The following is a 25,914-nucleotide window of genomic DNA, read 5'->3' as shown; positions in this document are numbered from 1 at the left end:
GAGTAGAAAAACATTAAAAAAATTAAAAACATGAAAATGTAATAATAATTTACGGCGTAGAAAATTCTAGACGTTTCTTTGTCCCGCGGCCTAACAAAAGTTGGTGGCGGTGGGGGGGGGAATGCACTAATGTGTGACGTCCGTGAGAAAGCACAGAACCACAACGGAACGGTACGCTGTCCTCGATTGTTCCATGACCACCACCCTCCGCCACACGGTGTACACAACAGCTGTGCCAACGTGGACGATTGTGGTTGGTCGACGATTTTGCTGCGTAATAACCCCGTTCCCAGCGGATGCCATTTTGGAGTTTTCGTTTCGTCGATCGGCGCTCGTTCTGTTCAATAGTTTTTTGTCCGCCGCACTCTGAACACTTGTTTGCTCCGGAGATCGATCCAAATCGTTTTACATTTCAGCGCAACATAACAGAAGTCCGTGATTCTATTTGTATTTGATTCTAGTTATTATTTTTGAATGTAAGTATAATTTATTTTCCGTTTTTCTAATTTTTAGTGTGTTTGAGCGTTTTTTTTGTTCGTCCGCGATCCCGTCAAACGGGCGACGTCTACGAAGTAGTAACAAACATGGCTGACTTCAAACAGTCTAGTGGCCAACGCTCGTCGTTGTTGTAATAATCATGGCAATCGATTGTTCTTCGTTTGTGTCGATCGAGTTTTCATTATTTCCGACCGTTAGAATGTTGACCGTTTTTCCGGCCTACGTGTGTTTGGTCATGAGAGCCCTTTGTCTACATTGACCGCGCCCATGTTAATGGCGTCATTTTTTTTTCGTTCAATCTGTTTTTGTTGCATTAAGCTTCCCGTTTTCCCTGTTCCGGCTGTTGGTATATTATCGTGTTGCCTAATCTTGGGAAATCGAAATTTGTTTTGTTCTATTCATTCTTTTGTTCCAGATCTACTTACGTCATCATTATTTTAAAAACTACAAAACAACTAATTCGATTAATTTGTTTTTGATTATTGTCGCTTACATTCTTATTATGATTAATTATAGTACAAGATATTGTGATTTGATTAATAACAATGAAGGGCATAAATTAGGCTTAGGTAGTTCACTTTTTTTTTGTTATTACCTAGGTGATAAATCATATATGATAATTGTTTGAACGTTAGTAATAATATCAAGTTTGATTTGTTAATTTATCTAATTTTATGCTACAAATTAGTTTTTTTTAATTTTAAATTGTATTATTCTGGAGCCAAATTAACACTGTTCAAGAGGTAACTACTTTGTATTGACAGTTCAAAATTTAGATGATAGCCTTACGTTTGTCTTCTTTACTTTTTAAATATAATGCATAACAAAAATTAATATTCAGTGCGTACAAATTTAGTTTAATAATTATTTTAAAAGTTAGAAGTGAATTAACTTAGGTATTCTTTAAATTAATTAATAAAGACAACACAGAGGCCAGGCTTTATGTTTGTATGTCTGTGTTAACATTATTTTAATTTTAAGTTAAGTATGCACTAATATTAAACAAAGCCAAAATTAATGCATTTATAATATTGAAATAACATTATGCGTGTTAGACGATAATTAACATGAATTATAATTGAACTTTGGTAAAAAATGCTTTAGTTCTCAAACAAAAAAAAATCTTGATTCTAAAGTGTTGTCAAAGTTGAAATATTTGTGCTCTTGTTATGTTTTATAATTAATTCTTGTATGAATATATTATGAATTCTCTTTTGAATTGAAATTCAGTGAGTAGTGTTCCACATTCTTAAATTTTGCATTTGTATTAAAAAGTTAATGATCAATATCCAAATAAACATATATTACAATATTTTAGATTTATAGAATGTTATTAATTTGTTTATAATAATTACATAACTTTTATATTTTGTTTTCAGATTCAACATGCAGATCTTTGTCAAGACATTGACAGGTAAAACCATTACATTGGAAGTAGAATCTTCCGATTCCATTGAAAATGTTAAGGCTAAGATCCAAGACAAAGAAGGTATCCCACCAGACCAACAACGTTTGATCTTTGCCGGAAAACAACTCGAAGATGGACGCACATTGTCTGACTACAACATCCAAAAGGAATCTACCCTTCACTTGGTATTGCGTCTCCGTGGTGGTATGCAAATCTTCGTAAAGACCCTCACTGGAAAAACCATTACATTGGAAGTAGAATCTTCTGATTCTATTGAAAATGTTAAGGCCAAAATCCAAGACAAAGAAGGTATCCCACCAGACCAACAACGTTTGATCTTTGCCGGAAAACAACTCGAAGATGGACGCACACTATCAGACTACAACATCCAAAAGGAATCTACCCTTCACTTGGTATTGCGTCTCCGTGGTGGTATGCAAATCTTCGTAAAGACCCTCACTGGAAAAACCATTACATTAGAAGTAGAATCTTCTGATTCTATTGAAAATGTTAAGGCCAAAATCCAAGACAAAGAAGGTATCCCACCAGACCAACAACGTTTGATCTTTGCCGGAAAACAACTCGAAGATGGACGCACACTATCAGACTACAACATTCAAAAGGAATCTACCCTTCATTTGGTATTGCGTCTCCGTGGTGGTATGCAAATCTTCGTAAAGACCCTCACTGGAAAAACCATTACATTGGAAGTAGAATCTTCTGATTCTATTGAAAATGTTAAGGCCAAGATCCAAGACAAAGAAGGTATCCCACCAGACCAACAACGTTTGATCTTTGCCGGAAAACAACTCGAAGATGGACGCACACTATCAGACTACAACATTCAAAAGGAATCTACCCTTCATTTGGTATTGCGTCTCCGTGGTGGTATGCAAATCTTCGTAAAGACCCTTACTGGAAAAACCATTACATTGGAAGTAGAATCTTCTGATTCTATTGAAAATGTTAAGGCCAAGATCCAAGACAAAGAAGGTATCCCACCAGACCAACAACGTTTGATCTTTGCCGGAAAACAACTCGAAGATGGACGCACACTATCAGACTACAACATTCAAAAGGAATCTACCCTTCATTTGGTATTGCGTCTCCGTGGTGGTATGCAAATCTTCGTAAAGACCCTTACTGGAAAAACCATTACATTGGAAGTAGAATCTTCTGATTCTATTGAAAATGTTAAGGCCAAGATCCAAGACAAAGAAGGTATCCCACCAGACCAACAACGTTTGATCTTTGCCGGAAAACAACTCGAAGATGGACGCACACTATCAGACTACAACATTCAAAAGGAATCTACCCTTCATTTGGTATTGCGTCTCCGTGGTGGTATGCAAATCTTCGTAAAGACCCTCACTGGAAAAACCATTACATTGGAAGTAGAATCTTCTGATTCTATTGAAAATGTTAAGGCCAAGATCCAAGACAAAGAAGGTATCCCACCAGACCAACAACGTTTGATCTTTGCCGGAAAACAACTCGAAGATGGACGCACACTATCAGACTACAACATTCAAAAGGAATCTACCCTTCACTTGGTATTGCGTCTTCGTGGTGGATCTCAATAATTTTAACTTGATTTAATCATTCTAGTTTATTCAAAATGTGAACCAAAAATGTTTTCAAAATTTTAAATATTCCTAATGCCAAAGCATTTTTTTTTTTTTTTTATTGCAGTTTCATCACTTTATTATAACACAACATGAAATATGAAAGTCAATAAATAAAAATAATTTTACTATTCAATTATTTGTTTTTATTTTTTTTACATTTATCTTTAGTGTTTAATTCTATTCTGAATTGTTCATTATATATGGCTTAATGAAGTTTTTTAAAATAGTTTACTTTTAATAGCTTTGTCTGTACTACCATATTAGTTTTTAAAGTTCTAGAACTATATTGAGTCTCGATGGAAATATAGTATGGCAATAAAAGACCTACCCAATAAGTAAATAAAATTCTATATATTATACAAAAATATTTATTTGCTATATAATGTGTATTTAATATGAAAATGGTTTATATAATTGAATCATTTTGAAATGCATAATAATACAATATTAATACAATTAAATGATTATCGTATTCTACATTGAATGCCTAGACAACATATATTACCCACATTAGTGTAATTATATTTGTTAAGATATAAAATCAACTAACTGCTTTATTTAAATGAAATGTTCTATAGATCTATAATTTAGGAAATTCATATTTTGTGAATATTCTATTCAAATTACTAAATATAAAAGGTAAGGAAAACAGTAGGTTATACTTACACATTTTTATTAAACTGTTAAGGAATACGTTAATAGTGTTAATGGATTATTATTTTTATTATTGCATTATGACAGTATTACATGATATGGTGGTTGAAGTGTACAAAGATTATGTGTAGTCAAAATTTCTTAAATTGTATTAAATGTGTATTAATAATATACCTATATGGTTTAATACTACAGTATACACCTAATAATAATTTAAAATATTTTAGTAATAAAAATAATTGTTGGGTAAGGATTGAATTTTCATCAATTATTTTACTAATTTCTTTGATAATCTGTCTATTTTTGTTAAACATAAATAATACATAAATTGTTTACAAGGGTTTCAATTAAAAGGTTTGCATCAACATTTTAATTATTTTTTGCATCTCATATAGGATCTATATGTATTATAATGAATATGAACAAAGTATACATATCGCTAATAATTATTAATTTATAACAATATTTTCATCAACCAAATATAGGAAAGTATAGAACCATTCAAATTCTTGTAACATAGTAATAAATGCACATTGCGTATAAAATTAAAATAAATTAAAAATACCATCTAAATTTAAAGGTAAAATTAATCATTATTGTATTTATAACAACTGTAAGTAAAAAATCATTTAACGTTATTAGTAATAACTTATTACTTACCTGAAATAATATAAATTAGTGCTATTTAATATTAACAATCATATCTAGTGTTGAAGATTTAGACAATTCATAAACACTGTTCTCAAATGATAAAAAATTAACTATTTTCTTGGTTATGAAACTTAAACTAATCAATGTAATTTATAGATTTGTCTTCAGAACTTAACAGTACGGGATTTATTTATTTATTTTTTTTAATCTGGAAAACTAAATGGTATAAAATAGTATGAAAATTTATAAATACCTAATGGTATACTTTTTATTATGTGCTTGATGTTTTAAAGGCAAAATTGCATTGGTTGTAAATTTAAAAAAATATCAAACATTGTTATAGTTTCAAATAATTGTTGATGTTGTGTTTTCCATGGTACAAGAGAAATTAATTTTATTTCATACCGATTTTGGTCAGAGGACGGACGGCTTCCACACTATATCTTCTGGCAGTGACCTCTTCTAGTAACGTGATCATTAAAGTTTATTACATAAAATGTGTATAGATTACTTTTTATTTGGATTAATAATGTATATAAATATAAAAATCCTATGCTGAAGCATTCCATTAATTGTCCAGTTAGTGTAGCAACTCCAGGACGTGGATTCGTCCTACTCCTTTCAGGTAGTTTTTCTAGCTACCGTTAAAATTTTGAATACAAATAATTTTAACGTTTTATAAAACTATTATAGCGTTGAGGTAAAGTAAATCAATTTTATATATAGCTCTTGATTGTTTCCATTGTTGCTATATTCATTGTTTATCGAGTTAAAAATTGGTTTAAGAAGCAGAATCATTGCGCGTGGACTTACTTGATTGCAGTGTTCGATAGTAACATTATAAAATTAACACATTACAGTATGACATTATTATTTTTTATAAAACTCATTATGTCATTTTGATTGAATATTTCCAAGTATTAAAAATGTAACAGAAATAATTTTAGATGATCAATCATTACAATATAACATGTTTAACACTGTGGTACCTATCATTTTTAATTAAAAGCATTAGGAAAAGAAAATGATGTTCGATTAATCGAGGAAAATAATAATACTATAATATGAATATCACCAATATTTGGATATTATATTTATTTAAAATGTTGACTCGTTTGATTAGTTTTCAATGATTTGAACAATAAATATTTGTTTCAACTATTTTAATGATACCTACTCATTTAATCAACTTTTATTGAATTTTAACTAGTATCTCATTCAAAACTCTATTTCCGCATAATAATATTATATTGATTAATGATGTTTAATAAAAACATAAATAAAGCAATTTCAATACTGTTGAATTGCCACACTTATACACAACAACGGATATAATACCATTAATGGTTATAGTATTACTGATTAATGATTGTTTTAATGATTCTAAAAAAGGATGCATTATGTTCTATAGTTTAAATAAGTATATTATTGTATTGCCGCAATGTCATGTACATCAAATAACTTAAATTTGTAATTTGTATTCGTGTGCTATACAACATTATATCTATTCTACCAATAAGAGTATAATTCATATCAAACATACAGTTGTTTAATCATAAAAATGGTGTTCTTTTTAAAAACAATAATTGAATTATTTTAACACTGCGGGGTATTGACCCAAAGAAGCCCTCATGTTTCCACATTGAAACATTATTCGAATATTAATCATCATTAATAATTAGTGACCACCTGTAAGACAATTTACAGTTGACTTTTTTGGGTAAAATTAAACTAATTAAAGGGTTACTTTAAAAAGTTTGTTTATACAATGAATGAAGTATTGAAAATTAAATATAGACCAATACTTAGGTCAATATTTTTCTGAATTTCATTGCATACTTGGTTTTGATTAATAGATCCGTGATTAAAATTTTTAATTTGATAATATTTAAACTTAAATGTAAATATTGCTTCGAAATACCTGTTGACACAAAATCGATAAATATAACAGACTGTAAAGTTTGAGTAGGTATATAATATTATTTTTACTAAAAACATCAAGTTGGATAGTTCTTAATTAGGTTTACATAATATTATTATAACTAATAACATAAAAAATAAAAACAATTTACAAGTTACAAATTATATATATAATATATATTACTTTAGTCGTTTTTCTTTTTATTGAACATAAATTTTAACAATAAACTGAAAAAATACTTTGCTAAGTTTTACATGAATTCAGTTTAAAAAATAAATGAAGATATATATTTATATAATATTAATGGCTGAAAAATAAATGTAAAATTCAATAATAGTCTATTGGGATATTATAAATAAAAATTACATTTATAAACTGTTTTTACATAAAAAAAAAAAGTAAAAAGTAATTAAAAAATAATAATAAAAATAAAACAATTACTATTTTGAATAGCGACAATTAAAAATGTTAGTTGTATAAAATAATATCGCTATTTAGTTTACAAAATCAATGATTAACATGTTCGTTTAGTTTAGATATTTATAGAACTCTCCCTTGTTACTATTATTTTTAATAATTAAAAAAAAAAAAAATTAATAATAAAATAAACATATAAGATGGCTTTGTCTTTCCATACAACATTGTCATACAACGCATACACATACTACTACTGATCATTAAATTATTGGGAAACAATGATTTTTCTTGGGCCAAATGTAAGACAATAATAATCTATGTAACGTATTATTAACAATGACAACGCATACAGACCGCAAACATAATAAATCACGGACATAGAACAATATTTAAAGAAATAAAAGAAAACCCATAAATCAATAATTATACATTAAAAAACATACTAAGTACTCGAGTATGAAAAATAATAAATCACTCGCAACAATTAATTAAGAGAACAAATAGAAAATAGGTGTCTATTAAATAATATACTTTTTTTTGAGATCAGGGAGGTTGATGGGGAGTAATAAATCTTGTGTGTTTAAGATAAAATCTTTTTGACAATATCAACACGCTCAGATGTTTCAAGTCTCAGGAAAATGTTTTACCTACCCGAACCACCAACAGTGGTTGCTTTCTTAAGACTGACCATTGGTTGATAACAGCATCATCATCGAAAACAAAATGAATAGTATAGTAAAATCAATTTAATGTTGGTTTAAAAACTTGTAAAAAAAAAATATTCAAAAATATTGAAATAATAAAATGTACACAACATGAATGTTGAATTTTAAAAGCAGAGTAGTAAAATCAGTTTATGGGATAGACTTCTAAAAATATATATATGAGACATAGTAAACAAACCAGACAGTTCTTACTCGCAATACACTCAATACGGTATCATAGCCCACATATTGATTATTATGATCATCTTGTCATTAATTGTTTAGAGGACACTCGCTAAACGCGTTGTTTTGTTCCCAAGATACATTGAGACGGTATTTCTTACAAGACAAAGCAATCTCATGTCGTTATATATATTTTAAATAATTAATACATCATAAGATTTGTATTATTGTTAATGTACATTAAACGTGATAATTACAATACATATTAAAATGTGTTTATAGTTAACACGATAAGAGCTATTATTATTATTATTATTTTTATTATTATATATTTATGAAAACAAAAATGTATTAAAAAAGAAGGGATTTTTTAAAATATTGTAAAGTAGAAGATGATGGATATTTGTCGTAGTAGTATGTCTAGACGTGGCTAAATAATTATAATAATTTGAATATTGAACATTTTACTTTTTTTTTTCAGTTTTTCTTTTTAACTACTTAATAATTTAGATAAAAATAATAAAATAACAATAAAAGTAGCACTCGTGTTTAATACTTCAATCTACCGCCAAGTATACAAATACCCACAACAATGTAACAACAACCGTGGCCACTTCTAGTGTTTATTAAGATAGCAGATCTGAAAAAATAAAAATGTCATCAATAAACTATTATTATAATAGAAATAATGAAAATGGAGCCTTAAGTACTTGCATGTGTTGTCTCCGTCTTACTAATACATATATTACCAAAATATAAGAGTAGTTTTAATTTTGTGTTTAGCTTAAATGTTAGAAGGAATTACCTATTATAAGACTTAAATGTAAGAACAATAACTGTGTTTTCTTGTTAGTCTTTTACAATATTTTAATATTTAAACAAGTCATGAGTACTTCAAATATTAAACTATAATAATGCTCATAACTTAAAATATAGTAAATAACCAACCAACAAGAGAACACAGATAATGTTCTTATCTTTACATTTGATAATAGATCAATTTACTCTAATATTAAAGCCAACAATACAAAATTGGTTTTACTGAATGTAAATTTTCTATGCTTTATGTTTTAACATGGAGATAACATATGTGGGTGTAAAAGCCTCTTAAAAGTTTATAATTATATTTACCGTTGACGATTTGTTGTTCTGATCTATTAGTTTCTTGGTACGTGGTAAACTCCGTGGTATTGTCTTGAATGCACTTTTTCATGCCGATGTCAATGATTTGTTGTGTGGACAGAGCGTCAGACGGAATGGGTTCCAACGATAAATCTAGCAGATTGTTAGTCACGTTGTTTAATTGTCTGGAGGAAAATTAAACAGTGTTAAAACAAACAAAAACCAATTATTTTAAGTAAATAATTATATTGAAGTACTTATGACATAATTTTATCTTTTTATGTAATTCAATTATTTTGCAACATAAACGTATATTATTAATTTCTGAACCTGAAGCAGAATATTTCACTTAAATGTCTGTGTAAATAATAAGCCGTTAAAAAAAAAATTATGTAAGCATTGAAAGTTTTTGATAAGAAAAATATAGTGCATATTGCACAATATGCCACAAATATATTATATATAATATTATAACACCTTGTTACTTCATTCTTCTTATCAAAACTCTAAATTGCTTAAGAATAAGACAAATTATCATTAGATTCAATATGAATACAAAAGTTTCGTTCAAAATAATTAATATCATATTATGTGAGCGTGTTAAGAATTACTTAAACAGCCATGCTAGATAGACAATTGTGTTATATATACGTACACTTCCGAGTTGAAAACTGTACCACCGTTGGCTGTAGGAAGGCAGCCGTTGCTTTGATGTACCGCCGAGTTGTCCGCACGGCCGTTTTGTTTGGAACCGGAAGTTTCTACCGGAAGCAATCCGTTAGAAAGCGCTTCGCCGGGCGGTGATGTCGGCGACGATGCCGATGACGTCGTTGACGACGACGAATGAACTCTCTCAGCGGTCAGCATCGCTTCGGTCTCAGATACCGGTCCTTGACTAGTCGTCATCGGGTCCGACGACGGTTTTTCCGTTTTATTCTCGCCGGCTTGTTGCTCGGCAGATTCAGTCTCTTCCTGGAAAACATTTATTTTATTTTAAAAATTCGACGACATAAAACGGCTATTACCATCTTTTAGACCTATGTGCTATGGCTATAAGAATATACATACTTTGGTCGACGCGTTTCCTTTGCCTTGGTTCCTAGTCCGCAGCATAATAGCTTCGACTCGTTTACGTCTAAGTTGCCTGTCTTCTTCCTCTTTTTTCAATTTGATTTCCATTTCTTGTCTCAGCCTGTGAAACAATTCATGTTAAGTTTAAGTATTAAAAATACCTATTACTTAAGAAATCTAAAATTTATTATAATACAGAATGTTTATTTTAAAAGTAGATAAACAGTTGTTTTCCAGAAAATGTGTAACGTTTTTAGAAATATATTTTTTTAATTTCATACTTGGAAGCAGAATATATTTCTGAGAATTTTGATTTATAAAAATTAATAAAATAAGAGCAGAGTAGGGAACCAACATAAATAACACGCATAGTGTCTAATCGAATGTCATATTATTATATCATGTTTATACTTCATTAATCTAAGCTATAAATATTGATGTTATAAACTTTTAACTATTCATTTGAAATTCGATTTCTATATTCTAAATATGATATTTATAAAAGTATATAAAAAGTACAAAATATAAAAAAAGTATAAAAATACATTTTTTTTTTCAAAAATGTAGATTAGAAATAGGGATTTTCAATTATCTATATAATTATAATGCCGTTTATGATAGTGAAAAATAAAGTTTAAACCATCTTTTTGCTTTATTAATTAGTTTTTGGGTATTAATTTTTAATTATACCGTTAAGCTGGTATACATTTTTAGTTTTCAATTACATTTTAGAAATTTCTGAAATGCCGCTAACAGGCTTTATAAAGTATAATAAAGGTTATTTAATTCTAAAATAATTTTCCAGTAGCTAGTGGCGTATTTAATTGAACAACATTTTGCATTCACGTGGGAGAGACAGAGATACCAAACCTTATATGGACATAATATGAGCCTTATAATATACCATCATTATAATGTATTGGCGTTTAGCCAACCGAATGCAATATAATATAATATACAATACGTTGATGAAAAATGTAATTATTTTTAAAATGTTTTAACATATAAAATATTAACTTTTGATAAGTGTATACGCCAATTTTAATAGCTTAATAAAGCCTCAGCCCCTTGGAAACAAATTACTCATTGGTGTATTAGCATGGTACATAATTATAATCGAGTATAATAATGTACTTCTCACTATAATAAACATTATGGGTTGAAGTTGTGTAAATGACTTACTTTTCAGCCTCTTCTTTCGCTTTGCGGTCTGCTTCTTCTTTTTCTAATTTCAACTTGTGCTCTTCTTCTTTCCGTTTTTTTTCTTCTTCTTCACGTTTTTTCGTTTCTTCAATGGCCAACTGTAACCGCAACTCTTCGGATTTCCTAGCCTCTTCCAACATTCGCAGTTGTTCTTCTTCTTGTCGGCGTTGTTCTTCTTCTTCGCAACGTAACCGTTCTTCTTCGGCCAATCTTTCGGCTTCCTGTCATGCACGAATAGAAATAAAACCAATAGAATAAATAACATGTCTACGTTTTATTTAATCAATTACTAGCATATCAAATTATTATTATTTATGTGTAAGACTATAACGTTAGATAGACATACCAATCGTTGTCTTTCTAACTCTGCGTCTCTCTCTGCTTGTTCACGCGCTAGTTTTCTGCGTTCCGCCAACGCGGCCTTGGCTTCTTCTTCAGTCGAGATCTTCTGTTTTGTAGCCAACATTGAAGCGGTCATATCGCATTCGGCCAGGTCGTTCACTGACCCTTGGTTTGAATTTTCACGACTATCTTCGTCTTTGGGTACCACCGCGACGGTGTGCTGCTGCTCGGAAGATTCAACGTTATCGGGAGTTTCAGTAGAATTCTTTGCGTTCTTATTTTTTTCCTAAAATCACAAAAAAATAAAGCGTTTATTATTATATAAAATACTAATAATATATTATCGAATACAGTAGTATAACACTCTATATGTATAACATTAAATTATAATATTATAAACAAATCAATTTTTTATTTTTTTTTGGGGGGAGGGAGGAGAGGACGGCGGTAAAAATTAGAAAAACTATTACCATATCATAAATTTTATTGGCACCGCAAATGAATATAATAAAAAAATAAAAATATTATACCTTGACAGTTGTCGACTGCAGTTTTGTATTGTCGTTGGGGAATTTTTTAGTTTCCACTTTAGGAGTAATCGACTTTTTGGTAACATTCACTTTGGGCAGTGGTGGTCTTTCGCCCGTAGCTGGAGACTTAATGGGTTGATCGGATGTGACGCCGGTTACGGCTATACTGATTGGTCGTGGTTTGCGAGGCGTAGCTACGGGCCTGGACCTCGGTTGCGTTGGCAAAGGTCCAGTGCTTGACTGACTCATGGAACTCTGGGGTCGATTCGGCGTCATTTCACCAGATTTCATGCCTAAACAATCAATCAACGTACGGATTAGCTTGCATCGACGCTCATTGCATTTTTTAATTATATGCGTTTAATATAAAATTAAATTAAATAAAAAAAAAGAAATGGAAATTAGACAAGAAAATATATAGATTTAATCAGAAAATCATACACGCAGAAAAGTTAACATTTAATGTTTTACAAGGTCTTACGACAGTATAATATTGTAAATGTTTACGTTAAATAACTGTGTAATTATCGTTGTTTTTTCTATAATCGTCAGTATTTATTACAATCTTACCGTTTTATACGGTCAATGTAAAACATTGTTTAATTCAAGGCTTTACACCTAAATGAATCATTATAGGTGTGAAGCCTTGGTTTAACGAACTGCAAAATAGTTAAGTAGCCACATTTTTTTTTAAATTTATCACCATATAGGTGATATTATATTTTAATTTTACTCGTTGATTAACGTATAAAACAAAACAAAAAAAACCACATTACTTATTAGTTTAAAACTGATATTGAGAAAAAACAATAGCGAAAATATTCTGCGTGTATGATCAATTTGTACATGTAACCGTATATTAAAGTATTAAAAAAAATCGATTGACATTTTAGTGAATTTGAAATTAATGTGACTGGAAATAGAAATATTAGACAAGTAAAATACAATAAATATTAAACATTCGGTAAAAATATTAGTTTTGTATCAATATATTATTATTATTATTATTATTATTAGAAACTTGGTGTGGATATGAATCGCCTTGGCCCAAACTCGAGTACCGCCACCTGTTGGATAAAGTGCACTTACTGTTTGAACGGGTTCAGGTGAGACCAATACGCATGCATTCGGGACATAAACATTAAAATTAATAATAATAGGTATACATGCATTTTATTTATAAATGTTAACAAAATAAACTTAACAAATTATGTACTATATACTTAAAATTAGGACATCGAGAGGTACATTTGTAGGTATATTATTAAACTAATTTTTCAGCGTACCTTTCTTATTATTTCATAACATACTTGCGTACGTTTTTATTAAATCTGCAGTTATATTAAATTGTAAATTAATTAAGAAAGTTAGACACTTCGAAATATTAGAACACAAAACAGAATAAATAATGTATATAGACTGTGCCATGATAATGTACATTATATTTTTAATTAAGTGTAAAATGTATTTACGTGTTTAACTTACATTATTATAACTAAAATATAGATGGTTAGATATTTTATACTCAAAACTAAAAACACATATTTTAATGGATAATTAAGACCAATTAGGTCAATTATAAATCATGTAAGATATACCATACAAGAGATGATTTTTGTGATAGGTCCATTCAATAACTTTTTTTCAGAAATACATATGAAATTATAGCTTAATTTATAATACAATAAATAAATAACTAATAAGCACGAAAAGGCGAAAAGCGTTGTAAATACTATGCTGGTTTTTGTATTATAATATTTAATAAAAGCAGGTATATTATATAGCCATATAGGAAAAACATGCTCAAATATGCAATCATGCAAACTTCTACCTAGGTATTTTCGTTTGTTTTCGAAGGGAAATACTTGAAGTATGTAACCTACACATGTCGCGATTAACGAAAACAGAATCGTAAGTTCAGGTGTGATACGAGTACATATTGTACTCACATAGTTATTGATTATTTATAAATATATGAAAACTTAACATTATAAGATCCTTATCGTCCGTTAATACACAAGATGAAAACGCATTAAATTTAAATAACGAGTCGTATATATAGGTAAGACTGGTAAGAGTTAGAAGAAAACCCTAAAATTGCAGGCTAGGTTATAAGTTGCACCACGACGATATTAAACGAGCGTATAATAAATACGGTGCGACGTCTCCATGTTCGTAAAATACTAAAATGTAATAAGATTTCGAATAAACAATTCTCGATATTATTTAACATAAGTTCGGTCATATAATATATGTAGTTAAACGTTGATAGATTAATAATTTCTTATCCACACACTGAGGTGGGGACAGTAGTAACATGCGATATGTATTGATAATGGATGGAGCCTGGAGTGCGTGAATTGTTGGATGTATTCGAGGAAGTAAATTTAAGCCATAATACAGAAAACGTTTAAATATATAACTATATAAGAGTATTAACTATTAATGTATTATACTTTAAATTTTAGTTAAGATACCTACACCTGCTATCTCTGCCAGATACAAATAGCAATAACGAAAACAGTTCTTCGCATTTTTCTTTTCGTAACCAAATGTTAAGTAAACGTACTGCAAATTTGCAATATTTAATATTGTAAGATTTTCGATGATGCGAATTTAATGAAAGACTTTTTTTAAATATTTACATTTTTCAGTTGTTTTAATGAGTTATATTGTGATTTTAAAACATATGAAATAAATAAAAAAAACATTAATGTTAAAATTTAAAAAAACGATCGACAGTCGAACGTTAATGGAAACTTCAGTGTCCAAAAACGACAGATAATTTCGCAAAGTATCTACTATTAAAGTAATTAAGTTCAAAAATCCACAATAAAAAATTTACTTTTATATAAGCAAATACAATGTTGCCATAAACAGTGCAAGACACAGACTGGTACCCCTATAATACATGAAATGTTTTTGTGACTATCGATGAAAAAAAAAATGTAAAACACGATATGGACATACATATAGGTTGATTATCTAAATTACGAGAAAATTCGATGTTACTAAAGATTAAAATAAAGTAAAAATCGTAAATCTATAAAATATGACCGACCAATTTTTGAATAAAAAAATAAAAAAATATATCAAGTACATATAGTATATAAAAATATAAATCAGCATAATTGCATTTAAAGTGTTCACATTTTGTAATAGAAAATATATTTTAATTTACTCAGCTGTGCTACTATTGGATGTCAATATAAAAATATGCAAATGTGAATATTGAGCCCATAAAGTTAGTAACATATATCAGTATTGAATTAATATATTATATATAAAAGTATAGGTATCAAGATTTATTTGGACGTTAAAATATACAACTCTCATCAGAATTGAACGGTTTAGTTATGAAATGAAAGATGCTGTGTGCGATGGATATAGTGCAGAGAAAAAAATTTTAGGTGTTTGTACCATTTAATCGGCTCTTGGGTATATAACTATAGGTACGCGATCGTTTTCAAGGGGATATTTTGGAGTGTTTGTAAATCTCGGCGAACGTGTTGTTAGGTGGACTCGCCCGTCCACGCGTAATATAGACACAATACAATAAACGATAAGTGATCAATACACACGAAGATTAAAAAAGGGTTGGAGGGTGATGTATGGTTAGGTTACGTTGAAACAAGGATCCATGGGGATGTCGCCATGTTAACGAGGTGTAGTCTATTCGAATAATTTGCGTATAATATGTCGTATACATTACACAGCTGCCGTAATAAAATAATAATATGTACGGCTGGTGTGTATATTCCACGTACCTGCACCACCGCCGTTTGCGAATTCTCTGGCGCGCTTGCGCAGTCGCTCGGCTCTGGTGGGTCTGGGCGGCGGCACCGGGTTCAAGGCGATCATACTACGGTGATGCGTTGAGCGATCCTTATTGGCACCTAAAACGACAGATCGCCCGCCACCGCCACCGCTGGCCAAGTGGCTCATGCTGCGCGCCGACGACAGGAGTCGCCCGCATCCGCCGCCGAAAGCGGTGGCGGCGCCGTCCAGCCGAGTCATCGAACTCGCCCTACCTGGTGACCGACGGGACGAACTGGACGATCCGGGACGGCTGCAGGGCGTCAGGTCACGCGGGGACACGATGGTGGGCATCAGGTCCGTCTTCCGTCTGGCCGCCTTCCGTTCGGCGCTCCCGTCACCGCCTTCTAAACACATATATGTTACACATGTACAAACGCGATGCACCGTCACCTCCAGAACAAATCACCAATAGTCGGGTATAACATTTATTAATCATAATTCAGTGGCGTCGCGAACGGTCTATTTATAAGCATAATACATACTATACAGTCTTATATATTTTTTCTATAAACAGTGGCGGAATTAGCAGAGGTGCAAGCATAGGCGCAACTAGATCAATATTTTGGAAGTGCACAAAAAAAGTGAAGAGGTCACAGATAGCTGGGAATTTTTATTAATAAACACTATAGCACAAAATATTTTAGTTAATGATGTTTCAAAAATCAAAATAGCCAAAATTTAATAGAAAAATGATTTTATTTTTGAGCGTGCACAAGTCACTTTTGTGTTCCCTATAGTTACGTCAATGGGTGCACGATATGCAATGCACCGGGAACACAAGTTTGAGGTTTTTTAGGGACCTTAGATTGATGTCTTAAATTTTCTAACTTTGTAAAGTGATGAATTATTAATAATATTGAATAACGGTCAAAAAGAAATACGTATTTTAAGAAACTACCCATTTCCATTTATTCTACTGTTCAGTTTTATCTTAACGTTTTTACTCGATTTAAAAGAACACGCATCAGCCATAGGGAACCCAGTAGAAATATTTTATTATTAAATTAATTCTCACTTTTATCATAATATACCGAAAAAAAATACACATTACACATAAGTATTATATTCTGATTTTTAAATAGCAATTTTTTTTTAAAGAGGCCTCTAACATTAGTTGTGGCAACCCGCTCTTTTGAAACTTATAGATCCGGCATGAGGCCTGTAAAGCATGCGTGCGATCGTAGGTTAACCCGCAGGTGTGTATAAAATATATTGAGGTTGATATAAAAATTCGAAGATTTATTTGGAAACGCAAAAAGATTGAAAATCGTTATTGTATGAAATTCAAGTAGTATAGTCTAGACATTTACCTATGTCATATCATCATGAAAAAAACCACCAAAAAATCATTTTGTATTTTATTTAACTTAAGATTGATTTGAATATGGTTAAATTCAAATTAATTAATTTTGATTTTAAATTATTTTAATGAAAGTTTGAAAACGTATTGAGTCTTTTCGACTATGCGCATTGCTGTACGGTATAATATTTATTTATTTTATGAATAGCCATTTCTAACGCGGATTGTATTGAGTTTATATTTAGCGTTCGGCAAGCCTTTTATTTAATATATATATAATATTAAAAGCTGTTCCCATAAGGTAATCCGAGTTCACAACGCCACTGTTGCATATAATATATATATAGTATGTTCACGAGCGCGGCTTCAGGGTATACACAACACGCGCGTGCAGTTTACAGAGCTAATTAATTAATTAGTACACAAAACGATGGTAATTTTGTTCTACTTAGTAATATATACTTATTAATAGGTACACGCGCAGGAAGCGGATAGAGTAAATAGGCATGTACGCGGGGCTAGCCAAAAGCTAATTAAAACATAATAATATAACATGTACGCGTTATTAGGTCGGTAGATGAAGGGGGTTTCATTACGCTAAGCCACAAATAAGTATACAAAAATGTATAGATACTGTTGTTATAGCCTTATGGTACTACTAATCTATATATTAAGTACTAACTACTGCCACCCAGAACGCGTTTTCTATAAACGGTTCGAGTGAATATAACAATACAATAAAATTATCTTCTTTTCTCGGCGCCTAAACCCTGTCAAATATATATTAGTTAATTATCTTCTTAAAAGTATAATTCGAAAAAATTATTTATGTACATAGTTAAGTTGAAAACTAGTATTTGTTTTTTAAATTTAAAGTTATATTATAGTAAGCTCTAAATTACGTAAATCACAATTTCACACCAACTATTTTGACCTATAACAGGCGAAATTAATAAAATAAGATAATTCAATCAATATTAAAATACAATAAAAGTAGAATCACGCACAAATACACAACATTTTTTTGTCCGACAAATTAGTTCTTGATCCATAAATTTACACGTAGAAATATTACATGCATTTGCAATCGACACACAATTATATTAGGATATGACACACGTATATATAGTATAGGATTTTCGTCCCCAATAAAACTCACCACACACCACATCTACAGGGTATTCTGGGATAACAGGGTAACACATATCACTCCAATGCAAAACACCCATTACAGAGTGTCTCTTATTATTGTACTCTGAAAAATCTGACGTTCAAACTATTTCGTTTTCAAAGTTTATTTTATTATCGTACTCGTAAACCGAAAACACGGATTATCTATGTGAAGATATTACTATACTATATATATAAACGAGCTTACCATCGGTACTACGGTTCGAAAGACCGCCAGCTGAAGCAGCTCTTTTCTTCCCAGAACATTCGTTCAGCTCACGTTCTGATGACCTCCTTGTTAGAGGGCCCATAGGAGTTGTACTGCTCAACATCATCACATTGCTGGTAGATGTAGCTCTAGGAAACAATACGATAAAATCAAACATTATAAATATATAAGCAATAAACGCGATACTGTGTACGTATACGACGGCAAGAATCTAATTGTACGAAAAATAAATCAAACAGGAATTACTTTTAAATATAGTAGGTATATTATTAATACTTTATTTACCTGCGACTAGCCCAGTACGATCCGCCAGTTTCTGATGGTTCAAGCATGCGAGGCGTCGAACTTCCAAATGCAAAAACAATTGAACTACGCTCATTTCTTCTTTTTGACACAATTCTGGCCTCGCGTTCCTAATAAGTAATGATATAAGCGTATAATAAAAATTTTCAATTAATAATAAGCAAGATCAGTGCACGAAAGCCAATTATTTTATTCTCATATTACTAGATTTTTTTTTAGTATAGCGTCTCGTTTCTCTCTCTCGGCTTCAAACAATTGTCTTTTTCTTTCTTCCACTTGTTGTCGCCTTTCAGTATCTCGTAAACGCATTTCATCTAAACGTCTCCGCCTTTCCTCTTCTTTTTGTTCTCGATACCTTTGTACAGCCAATGCCTGTAACGAAAAACAGAATACGGTTAAAGTACACATAAATAAAGTCCACCAAACAATGAATGCATAAATAAACATATCGAACTATCGATATGAAATTACTTGTTGTTTGAGCTCATCGAGTTTTCTTTGGCGTTCCTCGTCGTGTTTCTCACGAACAAGTCGCAATCGTTCTTCACGGTCTTTGATTGCATTTTCTTTTCCTTCATAGAAAAAAATGATAACCCAATTTCAATACATTGTAAGGATTATAAGAGTTAATAGACCCATAATAATAACTGCGATCGCCCACACAAATGGCATTGAGAAGCACGTGCGAGCATAAATAGTAATGCTCACATTCTTTAAGATCAAAACACACGACTCACAAACACACGATATTATAATTACGATAAGACAAAGGGAAAATAATATTAGTTTCGTAGTTTGTTATTTATATTCTCGATGCATAAATCTACACCCAGCATAAAATAATAAACTCAGACAAAACAAAATTGTTAGCGTAAAAAAAAATTGAATATGAATGAAAAAATGTACACTTTTGGATTGCATACCGTCTATACCAATAACGGCAACAACATAACATATATTTTTAGTTTGTGTTTAAATGTTTAAAAGCATATTATATAATGTATGTTGTTTTTTAAAGTAACCAACCAAACGATTCTACGATAGCTCTAAATATAAATAATGATATAGCGTTTTATATATACGCATATAACGGTAATTAAACTTTTTTAATATTATAATTGAATTATTTTAAGTCCGGATTCCACACAAAACTATGTTGCGTTTTAAATACCATAAAATTGTTAGTATAACACGATTATTTGTACAATAATAGGCAAACAAATATGACGATAACTTATTGAATATTATGTGTTAGTCTTTGTCCTATTAAAGACATTATAGACACTGGGAGAACATTTATTTAAACCTGTTTCGTCTGTTTCATCATAAAAGTCAAATGAATCTGCACCATGGGCAAACCAATGAAGTCCGCCTGCTGATCGAATAGAAAAAAAAATAAACAATTGAATTTAAATTTTAAAAATATTATATAATATTTAAAAATTAAAAGTTAAGATGTATTTTTTTAAAACGTTTACAGTAAGTATGTGAAACATTAAAATATATGTAAATTGTAATAAATATTATAATTTTTTATTACCTATTATTAATTTTATAACTAATTTTGAATATTACACTTTATTTTATATATTTTATAACTACTTGCACCAATTATGTATATAGCGATGTAGCTCAAGTATAAGTTTGTTATCTACAGAATAATAGCTTGTAGATTCAAAATGATAGTAATATTATTTTATTGAACGAATTATACTCCAGAGGTATAACAATAATTAAAATATAGTAAAGTATTATAAATATATACTAGTAAAACTGTAAAAGACTAACCTCTAGAAGAATTTTGAGGTGGTGTTGGTGCCGTACTTGGCCGGTTGTCAGAATTAACAGTGGTCACTCCTGCTAAAAAAACAAAATTAAAATAATAAAAATTAAATAATTGTATATAATTTTATAAGCATGACATATTGTTAAGATAAATGAGAACTATTCGTAGCTCAGAAGTGTACGTGTCATAATGACGGCATTAAATATTCGACCGATCCCGTTTACTGCAATGCAGTTGTTTAATATAATACAATAATATATCCTAAATGTACCTATTGTATATTATTCGACGAGCCGAGTGGGTATACGAAAATTCATGCCCACTCACGTAGGACTCATCATTAATTGCATTCGTAAATAATATGCGGAGCAAATAACATAATAACTCGCACGAATAGTCATCTAGCCCAGAAGAGAGAGAGAGAGAGAGAGAGAGAGAGAGAGAGAGAGAGAGAGAGAAAGAATGATCTATTTTCCTTTAATTCGGTTATTCGAATATGATCATAAAGTGTAAACATCGCGATCTAGCCTTAGTGCAGTGTATATTAGCCGGTGTGGTGTGCAACTATAATAATATGGAAGTCGCCATTATAAGTAGATTATACACATAAAAAAATGACGTTTTTTTCTTATATGTATATCGTATTCAACATTGCCACGTTTATTTCGTGCTACCGTAAATGGAGTTTAAGAAAAAAAAATATTTTTCGAAAATGACATCATGGCGGTCGCGACCTTCACGAACGAATACAGACGGCTGGTGTGACCACTCCTAAAAAGAAAACGTTATTCGGACACAGTGGACACACACAATAACACTATATGAGCGCATGGTGCAAAGAGAACGGTCGAGCACGTTGTTTCTATTCTTAAACCGGACGGCAACATAATAATTTTCGGCTTTCAGTTTGTCTCGAGTTTATATTTTGCGTTTATCAGGAAATAATATTAATAATATTAAAACGACGGCGAAAACTTAATGACTTATTACAGATTGCGCAGATGTTGTTTAACGAAGACGATATGATATTAAATTTGATTCACGGACTGCAGTAAGTTTTATAGGCTCAACATTTGCGGCGGGTACCTAGGAACGCAATCTAACACACTTTAGCTCTATGTGTTTTAAGGTACTTAGGTCATATAGTAAGTATTAGCAACAAGTGCTTACGTTTATCAGAAATCATAGATCTACGACAAGCGTGCATTTAACTCAACACGATAAATATTCCCATTACCACGGTATAAGGTAGGTTACATGACACGAGAAAGCTTCTGCACAGACTTAGAGTGGACTTAATTGTAGTGCTCCACTCTTCTCACTCAGACGGATATATAATATATATTATGACACGAATAATCGATTATATAGATCTCGCGATGTGCAATGAGATCTTCTCTCCTCGATCGCCCCCACGCGCTACACATCATGATGTAACATGTTTTCCGTTATAGCAAAATCTCAAGTCAATTGGGGCCACAAGAAGAATATACCAACGCGTTTGGTATACATATACGGTGAAACTTTGCCAACAGATTGTTGTCGTCACCGTCATTGTAGCTGTGCCACAATCGAACGTAATATGATCATTGATCCACGATAAACGATCGTAAATGTGTTTGCACGTGTATATTGCGGGTAAGAATAAAATAATAAATGATGAACGGGGAGTAGAGGTGAGAAGAATTTAAAAATTAAACTCACGATGACTCATCGCGAAAGTTTGATAGTATACGCTCAACCATAGGGGCGTCAATACGGTGTTAAATAATTATTATCTATACCAACGATGATTAATATAAGGACCAGATGTCAATGTCTTTCAAAGAAAATACGGAGAAAATATTATTTACGACTCTGAACACACTGCAAACTATATACTACTATATTATACTTGTCTTATCATAATAATACGAGCTTAGTACTTTCAAGATTTTTGTCTATACTGCCCAAAATAGGACAACTTTGATGTACGTATAAAGCGGTGTTAAAAAAGTGATATTTTAATATTTTTTGACGCGATTAAAAAAATACGAATATAACAACATTTTAAATTCAACTGTCCATCGAGTTAAAAAATTATATTTCCTACTGCCGACCGTGAAAACAACCAATACCAGAATACCGTACCGCATGTCCAAACTTATTCGGTTTTAAACAAATGAAACGTAAGAGTAGCGAATAAGTCCCAAGTCTAGGCTTAAAGACATAATGGTTATATATATATAAATGCATATTATTTATATAAAGACCAACAGCTGCAGTGTACCGGCGGTGGCGCGGGCCGTCCGCGATTCAAACGTGACGTGTAAACGAGGACGACGCCGAGGAGGTGGCGGCGGTGACGAGGACGACGTCCGGCCAGGAGCCCGACGAGCACGCGGAACGGGCGCCTCGGCCGGCATCTGCAGCGACGACACCAGTATGCCCCGGAGGGCGGATAGTGCGGATTCCGGTATTTTTCGAGGCGGGGGTGACGGCGAACGATCGTGTAACGTGTCGTTAACGTCGTCATACCGGAGCTGCAGCGGTTCAGCGGGATGTTCCATGACCGCCGAGGACGAGAAACTGGACAGAATGCAATACGCGCGCGGCGAACGATAATTACAACGATAATATTTCGAACTTTAACGACGACGACTAACTAGCTAACTAACTAACGGGCGACGACGACGCAAACGAGGCTGCGACTGACATACATAATATAAGACAACACTATACACAATATTTTATTGTACAAACGTATCTCATATACGTCGCGCGACGGGAGCGGAGAGACTACGTCGGCGGTAGGTCGGCCGGTCGTCAGTCTCGATCCGCTCACGTATATACTTATGTGGTGCGCTTAAACTGCGAGGACGGAGGTGGCCCGTGAAAAAAAATTAATATTAATATTATAACATATATAAACGTGTGTGTGCGTGTGAGTGTGTCGGTTTATGTGCGAACTCTGGTCGGAGAAATAAAAAAAAATAGTAACAATAATCGTCTAATTATTATAATTGTTATCCGTCGGCGTACGCACGGTGTAGTCGGGTAGGTATATTACGTTATGGCAAGCAACGTATTCGTTTTACATAATATTATTACTGTTGTATCGAGTTTTTAAGTTTTTTATTAATTAGCGAGAAGGCATTGCGCGTGCCACACCGTCGACTACGTCGTGTAAACAGTATAATACTATTATTAATATACGCGTGATTATGACCGTTGCAGACGAGTTAGTGGATGAGGAATAATAATAATTGTAGAGATAGATAAAATTTCTATTATTATTATTGTAATTTGTTCAATCACGTCGCGTCGTTCCGAATACGACATTAAATATTATTAGAGTATTTCTAACGTTAGTTTAAGTGTTTTTTTTTTTTTTTTGAAATTAAATTAAATCAAATTTATTTGTTTGGTAGGCACGTACTATTATATACAGCACACTAACATTTACGTTTTTAAGTAATATAATGTATTGATATATCTAAACATTTGCATGCTTTTAACGTAGGTACAGTACAGACATAAACATTTTATTTTTGTAATATATTAACTTTAATTTTAATAAACAAAAGCTATATTTACATTGGGCAATTAATTCTTTTTGCGGTATATGTATAATAATTGTTTTTTATTTAATCTTTATAAGGACTGTAAAATAGTATTTATAATACACTCATTGATAAATTAATAAGAAAATGTACCTCACAATATATTATTAAATATCATTTAATATCAAAATGATTAAAAACGGACCATGTTATAAATATCTTGTATTGGTATATATATATGTCCTTTCAAGATATATATATATATATAATATAATAGGTATACATTTTTATCTAAACACAAATACAAATCGGTTTTCGGTCGTTACGAATTTTTTTTTATTTACTTGGAAATAAATTTTTTTTCGGCAGATTTTATCCGTTGAAGAGGGCAATAATAATATAATAAATATCAAAACGACTTAATATATTAAGTATATAAAATGTACTAATGAAAAATTTACTGTTGAGTTTAATACTTAATAGCATTCGATTTAATTTTGGAATATTTTTTAATATACAATATAAACATATATTTCTAAACTGAAGACTTAAAATATCTAAACATCAGACAAAATATTTAGATACACTATATGATTATACATTATATCTATCTATAACCTATTAAAAATTTCAAATTTTATTGTCTTATATTTTTATACTTTCCATTCTCTAGGTATGGTAAATTGTTAACTACTGAAGCTCATAAACACAAAACAAAAATATATAACTTTTTTAAATGTTTTTCATCGGCAGGCTATCAAATATTTTATTTATACAATTAACATTGGTTGTTATATTTGAAAATTTATGTTGTTGTTCAGTTATTGAAAATATGCATTAACGTATACAATATGCATATGCGAATACATTTACAATTGATAAATAAAGGAAAATATCTTCACCAATTATAGAAGTAATTCGATCCCCATCTAAATTGTACAATAGATTAATTTCTTTTATATGATGTATATATATATATATAAATTTATGAAAAGCGAGCGAAATTTAACATTTGTGAGTTAACGAATAATGTATAATAGACATTCATTATTTTACTTCTATAAAAGTTTTATTAAAACACATTATGTACAATTTATACACATTATTACATTTTAAGTTAAATATATGAAAATATACAGAAAATCATAACGAATTAATGAATTAACTGCTGATAGTTATTTAATACTTTTGAAACAAAATTGTGATGTCCTTAGGAATTAATGGCAATTGAATTTAAAATGAATAATCCTGAGAATTTTATTTTCATGTATGGTAAGTAGTATTGTAGTAATATTAAAATCATCATATTAAATTAAATAGTTTTATTGTCATCTACTAATTTTTTTTATTAAAATGTCATCTATCGTATAAATATTATATACTATTTTATATGTAAGTAGCAGTGCATCTATATTATTGACGTAAGTCGCCAA

General features: G+C 30.9%; 2 protein-coding genes across 22 annotated transcripts in view; one reads left to right on the top strand and one right to left on the bottom strand.

Moving 5' to 3' along the window:
• Positions 1–318: 318 nt before the first annotated feature.
• On the top strand, positions 319–3,893 carry LOC113556697 (polyubiquitin-F-like). Its single transcript, XM_026961796.1, has 2 exons — positions 319–476; positions 1,878–3,893. The coding sequence occupies exon 2, from the start codon at positions 1,885–1,887 to the stop codon at positions 3,487–3,489; it is 1,605 nt and encodes a 534-aa protein (XP_026817597.1). The 5' UTR covers positions 319–476; positions 1,878–1,884; the 3' UTR covers positions 3,490–3,893.
• Positions 3,894–7,318: 3,425 nt separating this feature from the next.
• LOC113559236 (MAP7 domain-containing protein 2-like) overlaps positions 7,319–25,914 on the bottom strand; it is a 36,643-nt gene continuing 18,047 nt past the window's right edge. For 5 of the 21 annotated variants that reach the window (XM_026964882.1, XM_026964879.1, XM_026964881.1 and 2 more), the window contains 15 exons: positions 20,942–21,013; positions 20,460–20,528; positions 19,625–19,725; positions 19,358–19,525; positions 19,136–19,263; positions 18,830–18,978; positions 18,611–18,706; positions 16,100–16,495; positions 12,333–12,625; positions 11,807–12,088; positions 11,440–11,681; positions 10,255–10,378; positions 9,842–10,158; positions 9,196–9,371; positions 7,319–8,704 (listed from right to left, as the gene is read on the bottom strand). In XM_026964882.1, the coding sequence (XP_026820683.1) occupies positions 8,691–8,704; positions 9,196–9,371; positions 9,842–10,158; positions 10,255–10,378; positions 11,440–11,681; positions 11,807–12,088; positions 12,333–12,625; positions 16,100–16,495; positions 18,611–18,706; positions 18,830–18,978; positions 19,136–19,263; positions 19,358–19,525; positions 19,625–19,725; positions 20,460–20,528; positions 20,942–21,013 (2,627 nt within the window). In that variant the 3' untranslated portion in view covers positions 7,319–8,690. Of the gene's footprint in view, positions 8,705–9,195; positions 9,372–9,841; positions 10,159–10,254; positions 10,379–11,439; positions 11,682–11,806; positions 12,089–12,332; positions 12,626–16,099; positions 16,496–18,610; positions 18,707–18,829; positions 18,979–19,135; positions 19,264–19,357; positions 19,526–19,624; positions 19,726–20,459; positions 20,529–20,941; positions 21,014–23,195; positions 23,569–25,914 lie in introns of those variants that run through there. The other 16 variants (XM_026964896.1, XM_026964893.1, XM_026964895.1 and 13 more) reach the window with 11 other exon arrangements.

The sequence above is a fragment of the Rhopalosiphum maidis genome, chromosome 4, assembly GCF_003676215.2.
Source record: "Rhopalosiphum maidis isolate BTI-1 chromosome 4, ASM367621v3, whole genome shotgun sequence".
NCBI classification, from domain to species: Eukaryota; Metazoa; Arthropoda; class Insecta; order Hemiptera; family Aphididae; genus Rhopalosiphum; species Rhopalosiphum maidis.
Note: the sequence above shows the minus strand (reverse complement) of the source record. Positions and strands in the feature narration are given on the sequence as shown.